The sequence below is a fragment of the Cinclus cinclus genome, chromosome 7, assembly GCF_963662255.1.
Source record: "Cinclus cinclus chromosome 7, bCinCin1.1, whole genome shotgun sequence".
Lineage (NCBI taxonomy): Eukaryota > Metazoa > Chordata > Aves > Passeriformes > Cinclidae > Cinclus > Cinclus cinclus.
Window position 1 is genome coordinate 8,261,368 of NC_085052.1, and position 13,217 is coordinate 8,274,584.

Genomic DNA, 13,217 nt, shown 5'->3' on the forward strand with positions numbered 1-13,217 from the left:
CCCAATGAACAGCCTGAACATCTCAAATTTGCATAATCTGATTAGGATATGCCATGTGCAAAAAGTTCTTTGAAGCTTTCTGCACCTTTCTTCTCCTGGACAGAGAAAAAAAGTGGGAAAAAAACCACCCAGCATTAAATATTTGTCTAAAATTATGAAACTAAGTTGACCAAATCAACAAATATTTTGACCTGAGGGTTTGTTATAATTCTAATATTAATATTAGAATTAGAACTTGCTTTGCATGTTTAGAAGTGCTTGCATGTTTTACTCAGGCAATAGCTGCTCCTTTTTGTGGCACTTTTGAGACATGCAGTGAATTAGCACTTCTCTCGCCAGTTTGATTTATTTAATAGATTCAATGTATCAAGTTTTAACAAAAAAAAAATTAAATAAATAAATTACCTCAGCTTAATTGAATATAACATAGATGGCTACTTTTTGATGAAGTGTAGGCTGCCACATATTCTAAAATTATTGATCTTTCACAGTATGGTTAAACAAGTTAGGGAACTTGTTTTAAAAAGAACAATTAATACTGCAAAATGGAAGAAATATGAGGAGCATCTCTTCTGATCCAAACCTGAATTTTAATTACTTTGCTGTGATATCTATGTGATCTCATTTGATAGGTGAAATATAAGCAAGGTTTTGAGGACACAAAGTCTCAGTTCCACCTGCCACTGGATATGATGCCCTTGGTCCATGCCAGAAGAGCCCAGTTGTTGGTCAGTGAGCAGGAGTACAGGCAGCTGCTGCCCCACTTCACTGCCTTGGCTGATGATGTGAGGCTGCAATGTGCCAAGAACGCCTACAAACTGCAGAGTGAGGTAACTGCAAAGTGTCCCAGGGACATTTCCCTGTTGCATCTGGTGCAAGACAGTTCTGCTCCAACTCCTGACAGCTGGCAGCATGTATTTGAGGAGCAGCTGAGAGATAAACAGTGGCTGTTCCCCCTTGATTTCATGTAGGAGTGAGACATTTGTCTTACTGGGCAATGTGTGTGTGATCACACTACACCAAGAGACAAAGTCTGGTAGTCTTTGATGATTGGGTAGAGAAGGGTTTTCAAGTGAGGACGATTGAGCAGTTGGTAAAAATATCCTTTTTAAGGTCTTTCTAACAATTCGAACCCTTTACCAACTGTTATTTACAACTTGGTTTGGATCTGGGTGAAATTTCATGTGCACTTGCACAAGAAAGATTTGATTTGTAAGACACTTGTAAGCTCTGGCCCAAAACACATTCACTGAAATTCTAAAAATAAGCTTAACTCCCTACATAGTCTTGAGTAAAATGCCTTGGTCCATGCCAGGAAAGCCCAGTCACAAAAGATTCCCTTATAAATCTGTAGGCAGAGCCTTGAACAAAGGGCTTTTCTTAGATCACACTGCCCCTGCAGACCTCAGGAGGAGCTGTATCTTAAGAACATAACTGGCCACAAAATGCTACTGTATATCACCTTAATGCTTTCAGCCAACAGCCTTAGAGATGACAGACTGTGTCCAAACAAGTGTGACATCAGATGCCAGTTGTGTTACCCTAATTTGGGTGAAACACACATAATCAGAGATTCTGAGGCAGGTTTCCATCCATCCTACTCCTCATCCTTCCCATTATCAAATGAAATAATATTGTTGTACTGTGTTTATCAGGAACCTACTGGTAACTTGAAAAATTAATATTTACAGGGAATCATTGCTAGGTTTTGTGGTCTAGAAAATATTTTAATGAAGTGTATGCAGTGGTTCAGTGCTATTTTTCCTTAGTGTTCTTTGCTTGTATTATGACCATTCAGAACTGTTAAAAATCAAGGCTAGTTTGTCTGCAGTTTCTCTTACTTAAAAGAGAAAGAAAAAACATTTTTCTTCATGTTTTCATATGTTTTTATAAACTAGTCTTATGTATATTTATAAATCAGTAATACCTACATGTGATTTATGTGTTATATATGAAGAAAATTTATGTACCTAGAAAAGGTGTTTTCAAGGTTACAAATGGAAGACAGGAGTTGAAGCAGCATTTGGTGTTCATGAGGCTCAGTAGTCCTCAGAATCCTGCATCTGTGCTGAAGATCTGTCAGGGCTGTATTCACACAGACACATTCATAAACACAAGATCTTAGGGCAGTGTGTATGAACTCTCTGTGGTAGGTACAAATTTTAATGGATTTATTGTATATTTTTGGGTGAATAAATATAGGGCATCTCAACTGCAAGCTCATAATTACTTCTGCTTGATTTTCCTTAGAATTTATATCGGTCTGACATGAACTTTATGCGAGGCATTGGCTGTATTACCCCAGGGGCCCTGGAGATTGAAGGAAAGAAGAAAGCTTCTGAACTCATCAGCGAGGTAACAAAAGAGGGGTTTGATTTCTCCACTATGAACAAGAGTTTGCCAGATGTCTTTCTATTAGACTGGGCTGGCAAAGTGACTCACTGGATAATGCCAGATTCCCTCCCCTTGCGTTTGATCATTCTACTCGTGTCCTAACTGCAGATGGGTGAACCTGATGGAGTTTTAGGCTTTGCAAACTTTGCTAACTTATTTTGCAAATCTTTTCTCCTGTGTTTCTGACCCAGGGGGTGGTTATTTTATATTACTAATTTAGGAATTTTAATCGGCTTTTCAACTAAAAATAAAGCTGTGCCTATCTGTAATAACTATCTGGTACTATTTCTCCAAAATTAGAATGAACTGTGCAGTGCCCAGAATATAACAGGGTCCTCATCCCTACTCCTGCTTTACAGTCAGACTGTTTTTCACCTGCTGCTTTTGTGTGCTATTGTTTTTCTCCCTCTGTAGCTGGACTTTTATTTCATCTGTCATGCTCTTTTTAATCTCTCCTAGTTTCAAATCTTGCAACTTTTGCATATATTCACATAGAAGTGAAACAAGGAAAAGTAGGAGTTGTGTTCTAGGGAACAAATCCCTGCTTGCAGTGGCCTTGCAGTTGTTTTGTTCACAATTCTGACATCGGGCCACAGGTCAGGTGAAACCTTTTATTCCTCACAAAAAAAATCCAGTGGGCTTCTTCAGCTCCTTCTCTCTTTGGAATGGATTTTCTTTGCTGTAATTCCACTACCCTGGGTTAATGACACCAAGGGTACCACTCATTACTGTTTTCAGCATATTTAGCACGGCAGCACTTTTCTTTCACATCTTATTCTTTATTTACTTTTAATTTCCCTGTGAGACTAGAATGCACCTAACTCAGAATAGCAAAAGGTAAATTAGTCTAAGGATTAATAGACAAGCTAGATTTTTAAGCACAAGTAGCAGTACTAGACCACTGGAATTTGAAAAAAAAGCCCTTTTCTGACAAGGCAATTTACTTATTCTGCTCATTTTTCTTTGTGTGTGAACTCAGAGTAAATACCGTCAGCAGCCGCATTCCTTCAAGTACACATTGGTGACAGACTCTCCTGGCCTGCTTCATGCAAAATTCAGCAATATGATTGCTAATGAGGTAGGCTCTCCTAACGTGAATCAGAAAATATGCTTTTCAAAATGCAGCAAGCTGGGGATGGAGAACTGGGAAAGAGACAACCCTGTTCTGAACACAGAATTAATAAAAAAAAGCGAAAGCATCATAGATTAGTGCTTTTTCCACAGTTAGATCACTCCCCCCCCTCCAAACATTTAATACCATTTTCAAATAAATCTCTTTCAAAAAGGTCACATGTTATCCATACAATAGAGTTCCATTATCAAGTTTTTTTGCATGAAACAGAGACTCAAAAATCAGGACTGTGAGGTGTTCTAGAGGGAGCTCATTTGCATAGTAAGATCCACCTTTGAAAGCTCCTCAATGAGCCTTTTCTTTTTTAGATAAGAATCACTTTTCTAAATTCTGAAAAAGCAAGACAAAACCTGTAGAAAAATTATCAAAATCATATATAATTACTTGAAGAAAAAAATTCAAGATAGAAAACATGCCCAGTCTCCCAGGAATGCTTGCCTTCTTAATTCACACATATTCATTATGTCCTTGACATTCTTAAGTCTACTTTTTGCCTTGCTGGGAATGTTACAATGCGAGGCTGAGAATGTAATGGTTTGGCAACATCATATATTTATAAAAAATTAGTGTGCATGTCCTTTATGTTCAGCAAAAGCCCCACATCTTTATGCCCAGAAAAAAACTTTGCCATTTCAATGATATACTGAGCCATTTTCAATGATGGCTGACTACAGTTGTCACAATCATTAACAACTTAAGTACTGTTGTTGTATTACTGAAACAAGAGAGAAAATTAATTTCAGTTGTCTCTTTGATGTCTTTCCCAGCGCCTGTATAAGGCAGCAGGAGAGGACAGTCAGCATCACTACACACCAACGCTGGGTCTGCCAGAGTTTACACGGGCAAGAATAAATGCAGCCAACCTCAGTGATGTAAGAATTTGTTCTGTATTTTTTACAACTTATCTCAGATGCAGGATGAATTGTGCGGTGGCAAGGAAGATGGATAAGTAGGGGAAATTTGAGGTCTATTCTATTTATGGTTTCCCTGGTTTGATTATAATGATATTTATCTTCATTAGCATATATACGGTTGTGAGTAAATTAAATCTACATAAAGAACGAGACTTGTTTTGTCTGTTAGTAGGATTTCCCAAAGATAATTTAAAAGAAAAATTCCTTTGATTATAAAGAATGAGGCTGTAACACAGAATAACAAATGAAAGATGGTTCCTTTGTTTGTTCCTTTGTGCATTTAAAAGTAAAGCAGCAGTCTACATGTGCCTTTCCCACTTTAGGCAAAATACAGAGAATCTTGGCATAATCTACGTGCTCAAGGCTACAAGCTGACAATGGAAGCACTCCCGTTCCAGACTGCCAGGGCCTCCAGAGAAATTGCCAGTGATGTGAGTTGAATGATTCAACCTCCCTTCTTGCCTAATTTCTGTTAACTTCATGTAAAACAATGTCTAAAGCAGATTTTACTGAATTAAAGCAACTCCATAACCATGTGAGACAAGTGTGAGACAGAATATATTACTTATGAATGAGATTCTTTGTGTGAATTAGGAAAAAAAAGAAGAGGAAGAATCACTTCTAATCGGGAACCAAGCCAGGTCAAACATCTTCCAGTGGGAAATAGTAAATGAATTAAAGTATTTGCAAACGGAAAAAACAGGGATTCTGCTCTTTTTCAGGCTTTTGGCTCCTCGTATTATAGCATGCTCACTAACTCTGTCTACTCTGTTTTGAGCTGACTTTTGGAAGTGTTTAGTGTTTTCATTGAAATGAAATCAGAAGAAACTGAGGGTTCTTTGAATCCCCCAAAACCAGGAGTTACCTCTCTGGTTAGGAAGAAAAAAATCAGTGAATATTCCTGTAAATATGTATCCCCCTAACTTTTAAAATAGAGGAAGCAAGTAATTTTATCCTTATAAATATCCCATCATTTGGATTATTGTATGCAAAACAGACATGGTGGTACCCATTTCTCAGAAAGCCTAAGTTCATCCCTCCTTCGCAAGATATTTAATATATTCTAGGAAGATGGAAAAAGTCTTCATTTTGTGTAGTATTTAGTTACATACTTTGTCTCTAATGTGATAAAATATGAATATATTTCACATGTGTTTAATGAAGCAACCATTTCTAGTTGTAATTTATAATATATACTTAGCCATATTTTGCAGAGTGCTTTTGGTTATAGCTTCAGATCTGCTCTGGAGGGTACAAGTCCATAATAGAATTACATCCACTTACAACAGATCTGAATTTGGCCCTTCATCTTCGAAGCACTTTATAAACATTAGATGCTGTAATTTAATCCCCACAACTCTCTTGTGTGGTAGATAAGTGTTATTATCCCATTTCAACTACATTATGAACTCTTCAGGGCCCAGGCCTTCCCTTTAAAGTTCTAAGCACCCTGTTGATGCTGTATAAATAAGCATTATCATCATCATCACTATTTCACAGAGAGGATAAATGCAAGATCACAGGGAGAGTCATAGTCCCAGCTAAGATGAGAATGAGGGGTTGCTGGTTCTTATTCTTTCAAGGAAAACTGAATTTACTCTTTAAAATAGCTGGGTGGCATTTGCAAATCTGAAGGCTACTGAGTGCACGGTGTTTTGCCTTTGTATAGATTTTTCCCCTTCTGTCTTTTGTTTGTTTCTCTCACATTCTCATTCCTAGCAATGGGAATAAAATTTTCCGAGATAATAAAAGCACATGATTTGAGGTTAAACATGATCAATTTTTTGGGTGTTTTCAGAAAATGCAATGAGATGCACTTAACTTTAATGTTGCATCTCCTGTGGTATTTAAATTTGAGAGCAATGAGATATTCAAACAATTGCTTTCTAGTGCTACATTCATACTGGTTTTACAGAAAACATAGATGTTTCAGTAATTTATCTTAAGTTAGTTGTCTGGAATAGCCAGTCTAAGTTTGGCCCATTTTCACATTTACCTTTTTTCTAAACTTTTTAGTACCAATATAAACATAATTTTGTGATGGAGAGAGGAAAGTGCATTGGTGCCAGAAGTGTTCTGGATGACGCCAGGTTGCTGCACTGCTTGCATGCTGCCAAATTACAGAGTGAACAAGAGTATAAGAAGGGATCCCAGGACATGTGGTCTCAGTTTCATCTGCCCATGGACATGGTCAATCTTGTCCACGCCAGGAAAGCCCAGGCCTTAGCGAGTGATCAAGATTACAGAAAGAGACTCCATGAATTTACAGCACTCCCAGAAGACATGAAGATGAAGTGGGCCAAAAGAGCCCACATGCTGCAGAGTGAGGTAAAATCTTTCTTTTGGACCCTACCAGCATGTACTCCTGAGCCTGCCTAGGGAAGAACAGGACAGGACAGGGAGAACCTCAGCACTCGGCTCTTGCCTTTAGAACTCCAAGTCAGGAGTCCAGACAAATGGTGATGATGTTTTTGTCTGATGCCCTCGCCGCCTAGTATTGTACAGCACACGAGTTAGTTGATTATCATGTCCTTTTAACATATAGGGGAGAATAAAAATGGAAAATGGATGACTGGAATAAAGTCACACCATGACTCTGAAGTGAAATCAGGATTGTTGGAATTGCAAGCACTTTTCTGACTTCCACTTTTTATTGGGTCTGCCTGATTTGCTTTAATAGATTAGGACGTAAAAGCAAGCCTTTAATGTGAGTAAAGAAAGAGTAATGTGTCCTCCTAGAAATGGGGTTAATGAGGAACCATGAACCAGATAAAATAATTAGTATTCCTGGCTTGAACTCACCTCATAAAATTATTTCAAAAGAGGTTCTTTTACGCCCAGTACAAACAGGTTATTACTTACTGCTTTGAGTCATACTAATTCACTCGTGGGGCCTTCTCTTGTAACTTGCATATGATACATTATTTAATTCCTGGTGGAACGAACAAATGCAAACAGTTTGGCTTTACGATCTGATATGTGCATGGCAAATGAAAAACCTCAAAATGTGAATATGAACCAGGGAGATTTTAAAAAACCTTAATAGCTGTGGATACAAAACTGATAGTTAACGATTTTCATTTTTAACAGCATCGCTATAAATCAGACCTGAACTTCATGAAAGGAGTTGGTTGGATGGCTCTGAGATCTCCGCAGATAGAAAGTGTAAAGAAGGCTGGAGAGCTCATCAGTGAGGTAACTGATAAATCTTTCATGGGATAGCAAGTCTGTAGGAATTGTTTACCATCAAGGCTCCTCGTTACATGACACTTACGAATGTAGCTTATCATTTCCTTTTGATGTGGGAGCCTGTTTATACAAGGTGTAAGTTACCAAGAAGCAGTATGGGAGACGCAAGTCCACTGTGTGACACCTGCTGAATATTTTCCATTCCAAATGAAACACAAGACTATAAGCAAAACATGTAGCAATAAATAAATGCAGGAAACTCCATTATGAAATTCTAAGCAGGTGGTTATGGAAGTTGTATGGAAAGATACAGCACTGACAACCACACTGAAGGGGCATTTGCTGGCTCAGTATCATGCATTAATGGAGAAAAATTATGAGCTGTCAAAAGTGTAGTGTTCAAAAGCTTTTAACATATGAATTTTTAGTGGGAAGTCTTTTGCATAGACACACACACAAAAAAATTCTGTGCCTGATACAAAGGCATCCCCAGTCCCTAGCTGAAAGAGCAACTGAGACTAAAGCAGAACAGTGGCTTCAGGAAAGTGCCTTTTATGTTTTAGCCCAGTTATCACACTCTTGGAATTGTTTTATATCGTTAACAGGAAAATCTTGTGCTTTTTTCTTTGTTTGTTTTTGTTGCCTCTTGTCCCTCTCAGATAAAGTACCGTCAGAAGCCAGAAAGTCTGAAGTTCACTGCTGTGGTTGACTCTCCAAGTTTGATTCATGCCAAAAACAGCTACCTACAGTGCAATGATGTAGGTTACATTCTAGTGTATAAGTGATCTTAACTTTTGCTGTACCATAATGCATAAAAGAATTGATCTTGACATTGCTTCCAGTATCATCTGCATTCAATGACTTTTGGCCCCACAGAGACTGTACAAGGCTGGAGGCTCTGAAGACAGGCACAGGTACACCCTGCCTCCTGATCATCCAGATTTTATCCGAGCCCGCCAGAATGCACTTTACATCAGTGATGTAAGTAAACCTCCTCTAGGGAGCTGACGTGGTAAACTTGTTTGGGAATAAGGACTTCCATGTATGTAGAAGCCAAATTCTCTGAGCCTGACCAGAACTAAAAGATGCCAGAGGCGGTGAACAGCCAATGTGTTGCTAGGTTTGTGCTGGAGGAATTGGGAAAAATCTACTAACTTTCCTTTTCAACATTCATTTAATTTTCTAGGGCAGTATATTATTATTTAGGATTTCAAATATTCATTATAGATTGATTAGTTACAAATTAAAATCTATTTGGTTTTGTTTGTGTGAGGGAGGAGGGAGAATCCTCTTTCCTAGACTATATATTCCACCTTTCTGAAGCTGCAACACTATGTTGAGCTGATCCCTTAGGCATAGCTGTCATCAGTCTGGATGTAACTGAATCAGTGAGTGGAAGTAGTTTAAAGAGAATTTGTTTCCACATTATCTCATATGGAGGAACTCAGTCTATTTCTAATGTCCTGCTCCCTGACTAAATAACCGTTGTCTTTACTTGTAGGGTCAGAATAACCTTAGTTTGTAAGGAGCTTTGAGATAGGTGAAAGAAACAAGTAGAAATTACATTTTTGAAGCAATACAGGAAAATGTAAAAAGGCAAATACAGTGTTCAAGGACTGCACACAAATGAAAGGTCAGCCCTGTTAGCAGGGTGTACAGTGATTGCTTTTGCCCTGGCTGTCTTGCAGGATTTCTGGCATCTCAGTTTACTGTCAAATTTATCACCACCTATCACTACATTCACCAGTGAAATGAGATTATCTTAAATTGTGGAGTGGATTTTGTGCTTCTTTTCATATGGTCACAAGCCCCAGAAGAGATAAATCAAAGACTTACAGAAAGCAAATGAATAAAATCAGAAAGGGACAGCCAAAAGTGTCAGCTAAGATACCATGGTTATGTAGTAAGACCTGCAGACTGGAAGCTATTTTAAGAAAGCTACTAATGGAAGAAGAACCAAATCTTGAGCAATTTCTCTTCAGGATGTAAATGTGATTCACATCCTCAAAGTCACATTAGAACTGGCTGTTATTCCACATGAGTTAATGAAGCCACATGTGGCTGGGGATAGAGACGAGGATCATTTGAAAAGCTTGAAATAACTGGTATTGAAATTAGGATGCCAGGAAACCCAAGACACTGTGAGTGGATGCATCAAAAGAGAGAATAAGGGCAATATCAATGCAATATTGATGTGACTGATGCATCACAGTTTCTAATAGAAATTAAATCACATCAAAAACAACCACATTCAAGTACAAAAGGAAACCCTGGTGGCACTTTTCAGATGAGGCATTTTATCATTATGGTGAATAGAAAAGAAGTTGAAGTGCTATAGAACTGGATCAAAACCTTGGAGATGGTACTGATGACTCTTGATACAAATAAGCCCAGTAGGATAAAACATTTATTATTGCAGTTATGGGACTGCATTTAAGAAACTGCAGGGGGAAATGACTGTTTTGTTCTTTTCTTTTCAACACAGAAATTGTATAAAACATCTTGGGAACAGACAAGGGCATCTGGCTATGATTTTAGGATTGACGCCATCCCATTCCAGACAGCAAAGGCTTCAAGAGAGATTGCTAGTGATGTAAGAATTGTTCTGTTTCAAACACTTCCCAACCTTCTTCCCATGTCACCCCATCCTGTGAAAATGGGTGACGTCTAGCATGAGTGAACTTTGTTCTGGTGTGGAAAATTGGTGATTCAATGAAACAAAGTGCTGGTTAAGTGCAAAGACTTCCAACTAAAGGCTACCATTAGTTATGTCCAATACCAGGCTCTTCTGTCTTATGTCCCAGGAGTTTTCCTTGGGAAGATGATGTACTATGATTTAATGAAATAAAATAGGTACTAGGCTATGAATAGTTAAAATATGGTCTAGGATAAAGTGGGTTATCTTTGAACACAAAAGACCACAGCTGGCAAGAAAGCTAAAGATGGAGGAGCTTCATTGGTTGAGCTGTGTATTGTGTGTACCCAAGAGTGCAACAGTAGGAGGATCTCTGATTACTTTTGAGAGATGAGCATTTTGGGCCCCCTAAGTCTTTCCACTCCTTTAAAAATGAGCACAAAGGTAATTCTTCTAAAGTGTCTTGTTAGATTAGGAGATGTAGTTTGATATCAAACAAACCCTTGGTCTTTGTGCACTACGGGAAACATGATTGATAGCTAGGGGAGGATAAGTTATTTCATAACAGAATTTGAAGGTAATTTGAATGTGAAAATGAGATTTTTTCCTCTGCACTTCCTGCAGTACAAATACAGAGAAGCCTTCCTGAGAGATAGAGGCCGGCAAATTGGATTCCTCAGTGCAAATGATGATCCCAAAATCAGACATGTCCTCAGAGTGGGAAAACTCCAGAGTGACCTCCAGTACAGAAATGATTATGCCCTAAATATGGCACAGTTCCAGAGTCAACTCAACCAGCCAGGATTTCTTCATGCCAAAAGAAGCCAGCAGCTTGCAAGCAATGTTAACTACAGGCAACCCTTGCACCAATACATTTGTGACCCTGAGCAGCTAAATATGAAACATGCAAAACAAGCCTACAAGCTGCAGAGTGATGTAAGTGTGGCTGTGCAACATGGTCCTTCCCTGGGCTGGGGGCTGTCTGTACAATCTCCTTTGCAACAAAATCACCTGGAAAGAACCACAGTCTGATTGCCAAAAATGAATAATTTGTTTATTATTGTCACTGCTGCTCCTTTAAATGCTCTCTCTTGAATACCCAGGGCATGCGATTTGGTCAGAGCTCAGCAAAATAATACATCCTGGTGCATGTTTCATTCTCTTCAGATAGAATACAAATCTGACTTGAACTGGCTCAGAGGCATTGGCTGGACTCCCCCAGGTTCTCACAAAGTTGAAATGGCAAGAAGAGCTGCTGAGCTGGCATACCTTCGGGAAATGGGATTGCTGCGTGCTTCTGCTCAGTACAGACCTGGAGCTGTAAGTAGAGTAAACCATTCTCACAAATCCCAACAGCTCTGCTCTTTACCTGCACACATCCTGACTAATACTTTTGAATGCTCCCTGGAGTCTACGGTTCTCCCTGTTATCTGAACAGGATATGTGCACTTCCCTCATGAGGCTTAGTGTACATCTTAATTTGAGGGAACCACTGAAGGGAATTCAGCAGTGTCAGCAGTGTCATATCAGGATGTGATTTCCCCAACTTGTGGATGATGTCAGATCTCCAGGTTTCCTAGTACCTTTGAGGAAAGTAGAAGCAGAGGTAGAAGGGACTCCCATGCTACTCCCATTCTCTTTTCCTAATTTCATCAGGAACCATGTGTTGCCATGCAATCTCCACTGGCAGCTGTATTGACAAGCTGAGTGAAGCTCCTAACAGCATAAAATGTGCTGTGGGAGACTTTGTGCACAGGGGAAATGCTTCAGCCTCCTCTGCCTCTGTCCAGCTCAAGGTTAAAGATGTTACAAGCAGGGATTTTCCAGGCTTTCCTTCTGTCTGCCTCCCCAAGGATGACTCCCAGTCTACAGTGTCCCAGTACAAGAGAGCAGAAGCCCACACAGGAATCTTGTAGCCCTTAGAGTTAGGAGGCATTCAGCTACAATATAAAAGAAGCACTGAACTTCAGACACTTATATCATTTAATTGCTAACTTTGGTAAGAAGTCAAACAATAATCCAGACCAAAAGAAACAGTACATATCCATGATCTACATTCCCATCTGGAACGTTACTGGGAAATAAGTGAAAACTATGGTTGAGTAACAGAGGCAGTGGGAACATCTTCTTAAGTCAAAGGAATGATAATGATCTGATGGTCCTAGGGAAACCTACAGGTGTGCAATCCATGTGGCACTCAGGTGTTTGCTGGTTTGCTTTTTATCTAGGGTTCAAAATAGAAACTAGGACTTGAGCACATCCTTTGGTATGTGAGGTATCTAACTTACATGAAAAGGTCAATTTTTTTGGCACTTCTCCACAGCAGAAATTCACTCACTGCAGAACAGTGATAGATTTTCCTCATTTTTTTTTGCCAGTTGTGTAATTTTGAATATGAAAACATTGTTATAGAATAATCATTAATACCCTCCCCTACCCACTGGCTGGTTTCACAATTTTCTTGGGTGTGATTTTATAGGACCAGTCGGAGACAGAAGGATCTCAGCAAGTCAGAGTCAACCCTGATGCTTCAGAAATTCTGCAAGTCAAGAGGAAGCAAATGCAGCTCTATCAGAAGTAAACAGAAACATGACACAGCATAACTAGATTTTCATCTTGCCCTGCAAATCCTGCATCTTTTCCAGTTTTCTGGGAAACACAATAGATGGCACTTAAGAATTTTTGTTTTAAAAAGCAACCCAAATATTACAATTTATAACCAATCATTTTATTTTTTGTGTAGATACTTTGTGATTTATCACTGAATCTATTAGAGAATCTGTTATTTATTTAAAGCTCTAAATGAAATTAGTACTAGATGACTGGCAGGCTCAGCTTTGTACCACAGATGGTAGAATATGAAACAATTTGTAATGAATAAATCAGATGACTCTTATTCCATGTTTGTAGATTTTGGAGATTTTTATGTTCCTGGAATATTGGCACCATTGAC

General features: G+C 38.8%; 1 protein-coding gene across 1 annotated transcript in view; it reads left to right on the forward strand.

The window, feature by feature from the left end:
- Window positions 1-12,845, forward strand: part of NRAP (nebulin related anchoring protein) — a 47,233-nt gene extending 34,388 nt beyond the window's left edge. Inside the window, exons 30-42 of the mRNA XM_062496156.1 lie at window positions 633-830; window positions 2,251-2,355; window positions 3,374-3,472; window positions 4,294-4,398; window positions 4,764-4,871; window positions 6,457-6,768; window positions 7,531-7,635; window positions 8,289-8,387; window positions 8,506-8,610; window positions 10,115-10,222; window positions 10,889-11,204; window positions 11,436-11,584; window positions 12,744-12,845. Coding sequence (XP_062352140.1) covers window positions 633-830; window positions 2,251-2,355; window positions 3,374-3,472; window positions 4,294-4,398; window positions 4,764-4,871; window positions 6,457-6,768; window positions 7,531-7,635; window positions 8,289-8,387; window positions 8,506-8,610; window positions 10,115-10,222; window positions 10,889-11,204; window positions 11,436-11,584; window positions 12,744-12,845 — 1,911 coding nt within the window. The remainder of the gene's footprint in view (window positions 1-632; window positions 831-2,250; window positions 2,356-3,373; window positions 3,473-4,293; window positions 4,399-4,763; window positions 4,872-6,456; window positions 6,769-7,530; window positions 7,636-8,288; window positions 8,388-8,505; window positions 8,611-10,114; window positions 10,223-10,888; window positions 11,205-11,435; window positions 11,585-12,743) is intronic.
- The last annotated feature ends 372 nt before the right edge of the window (window positions 12,846-13,217 follow it).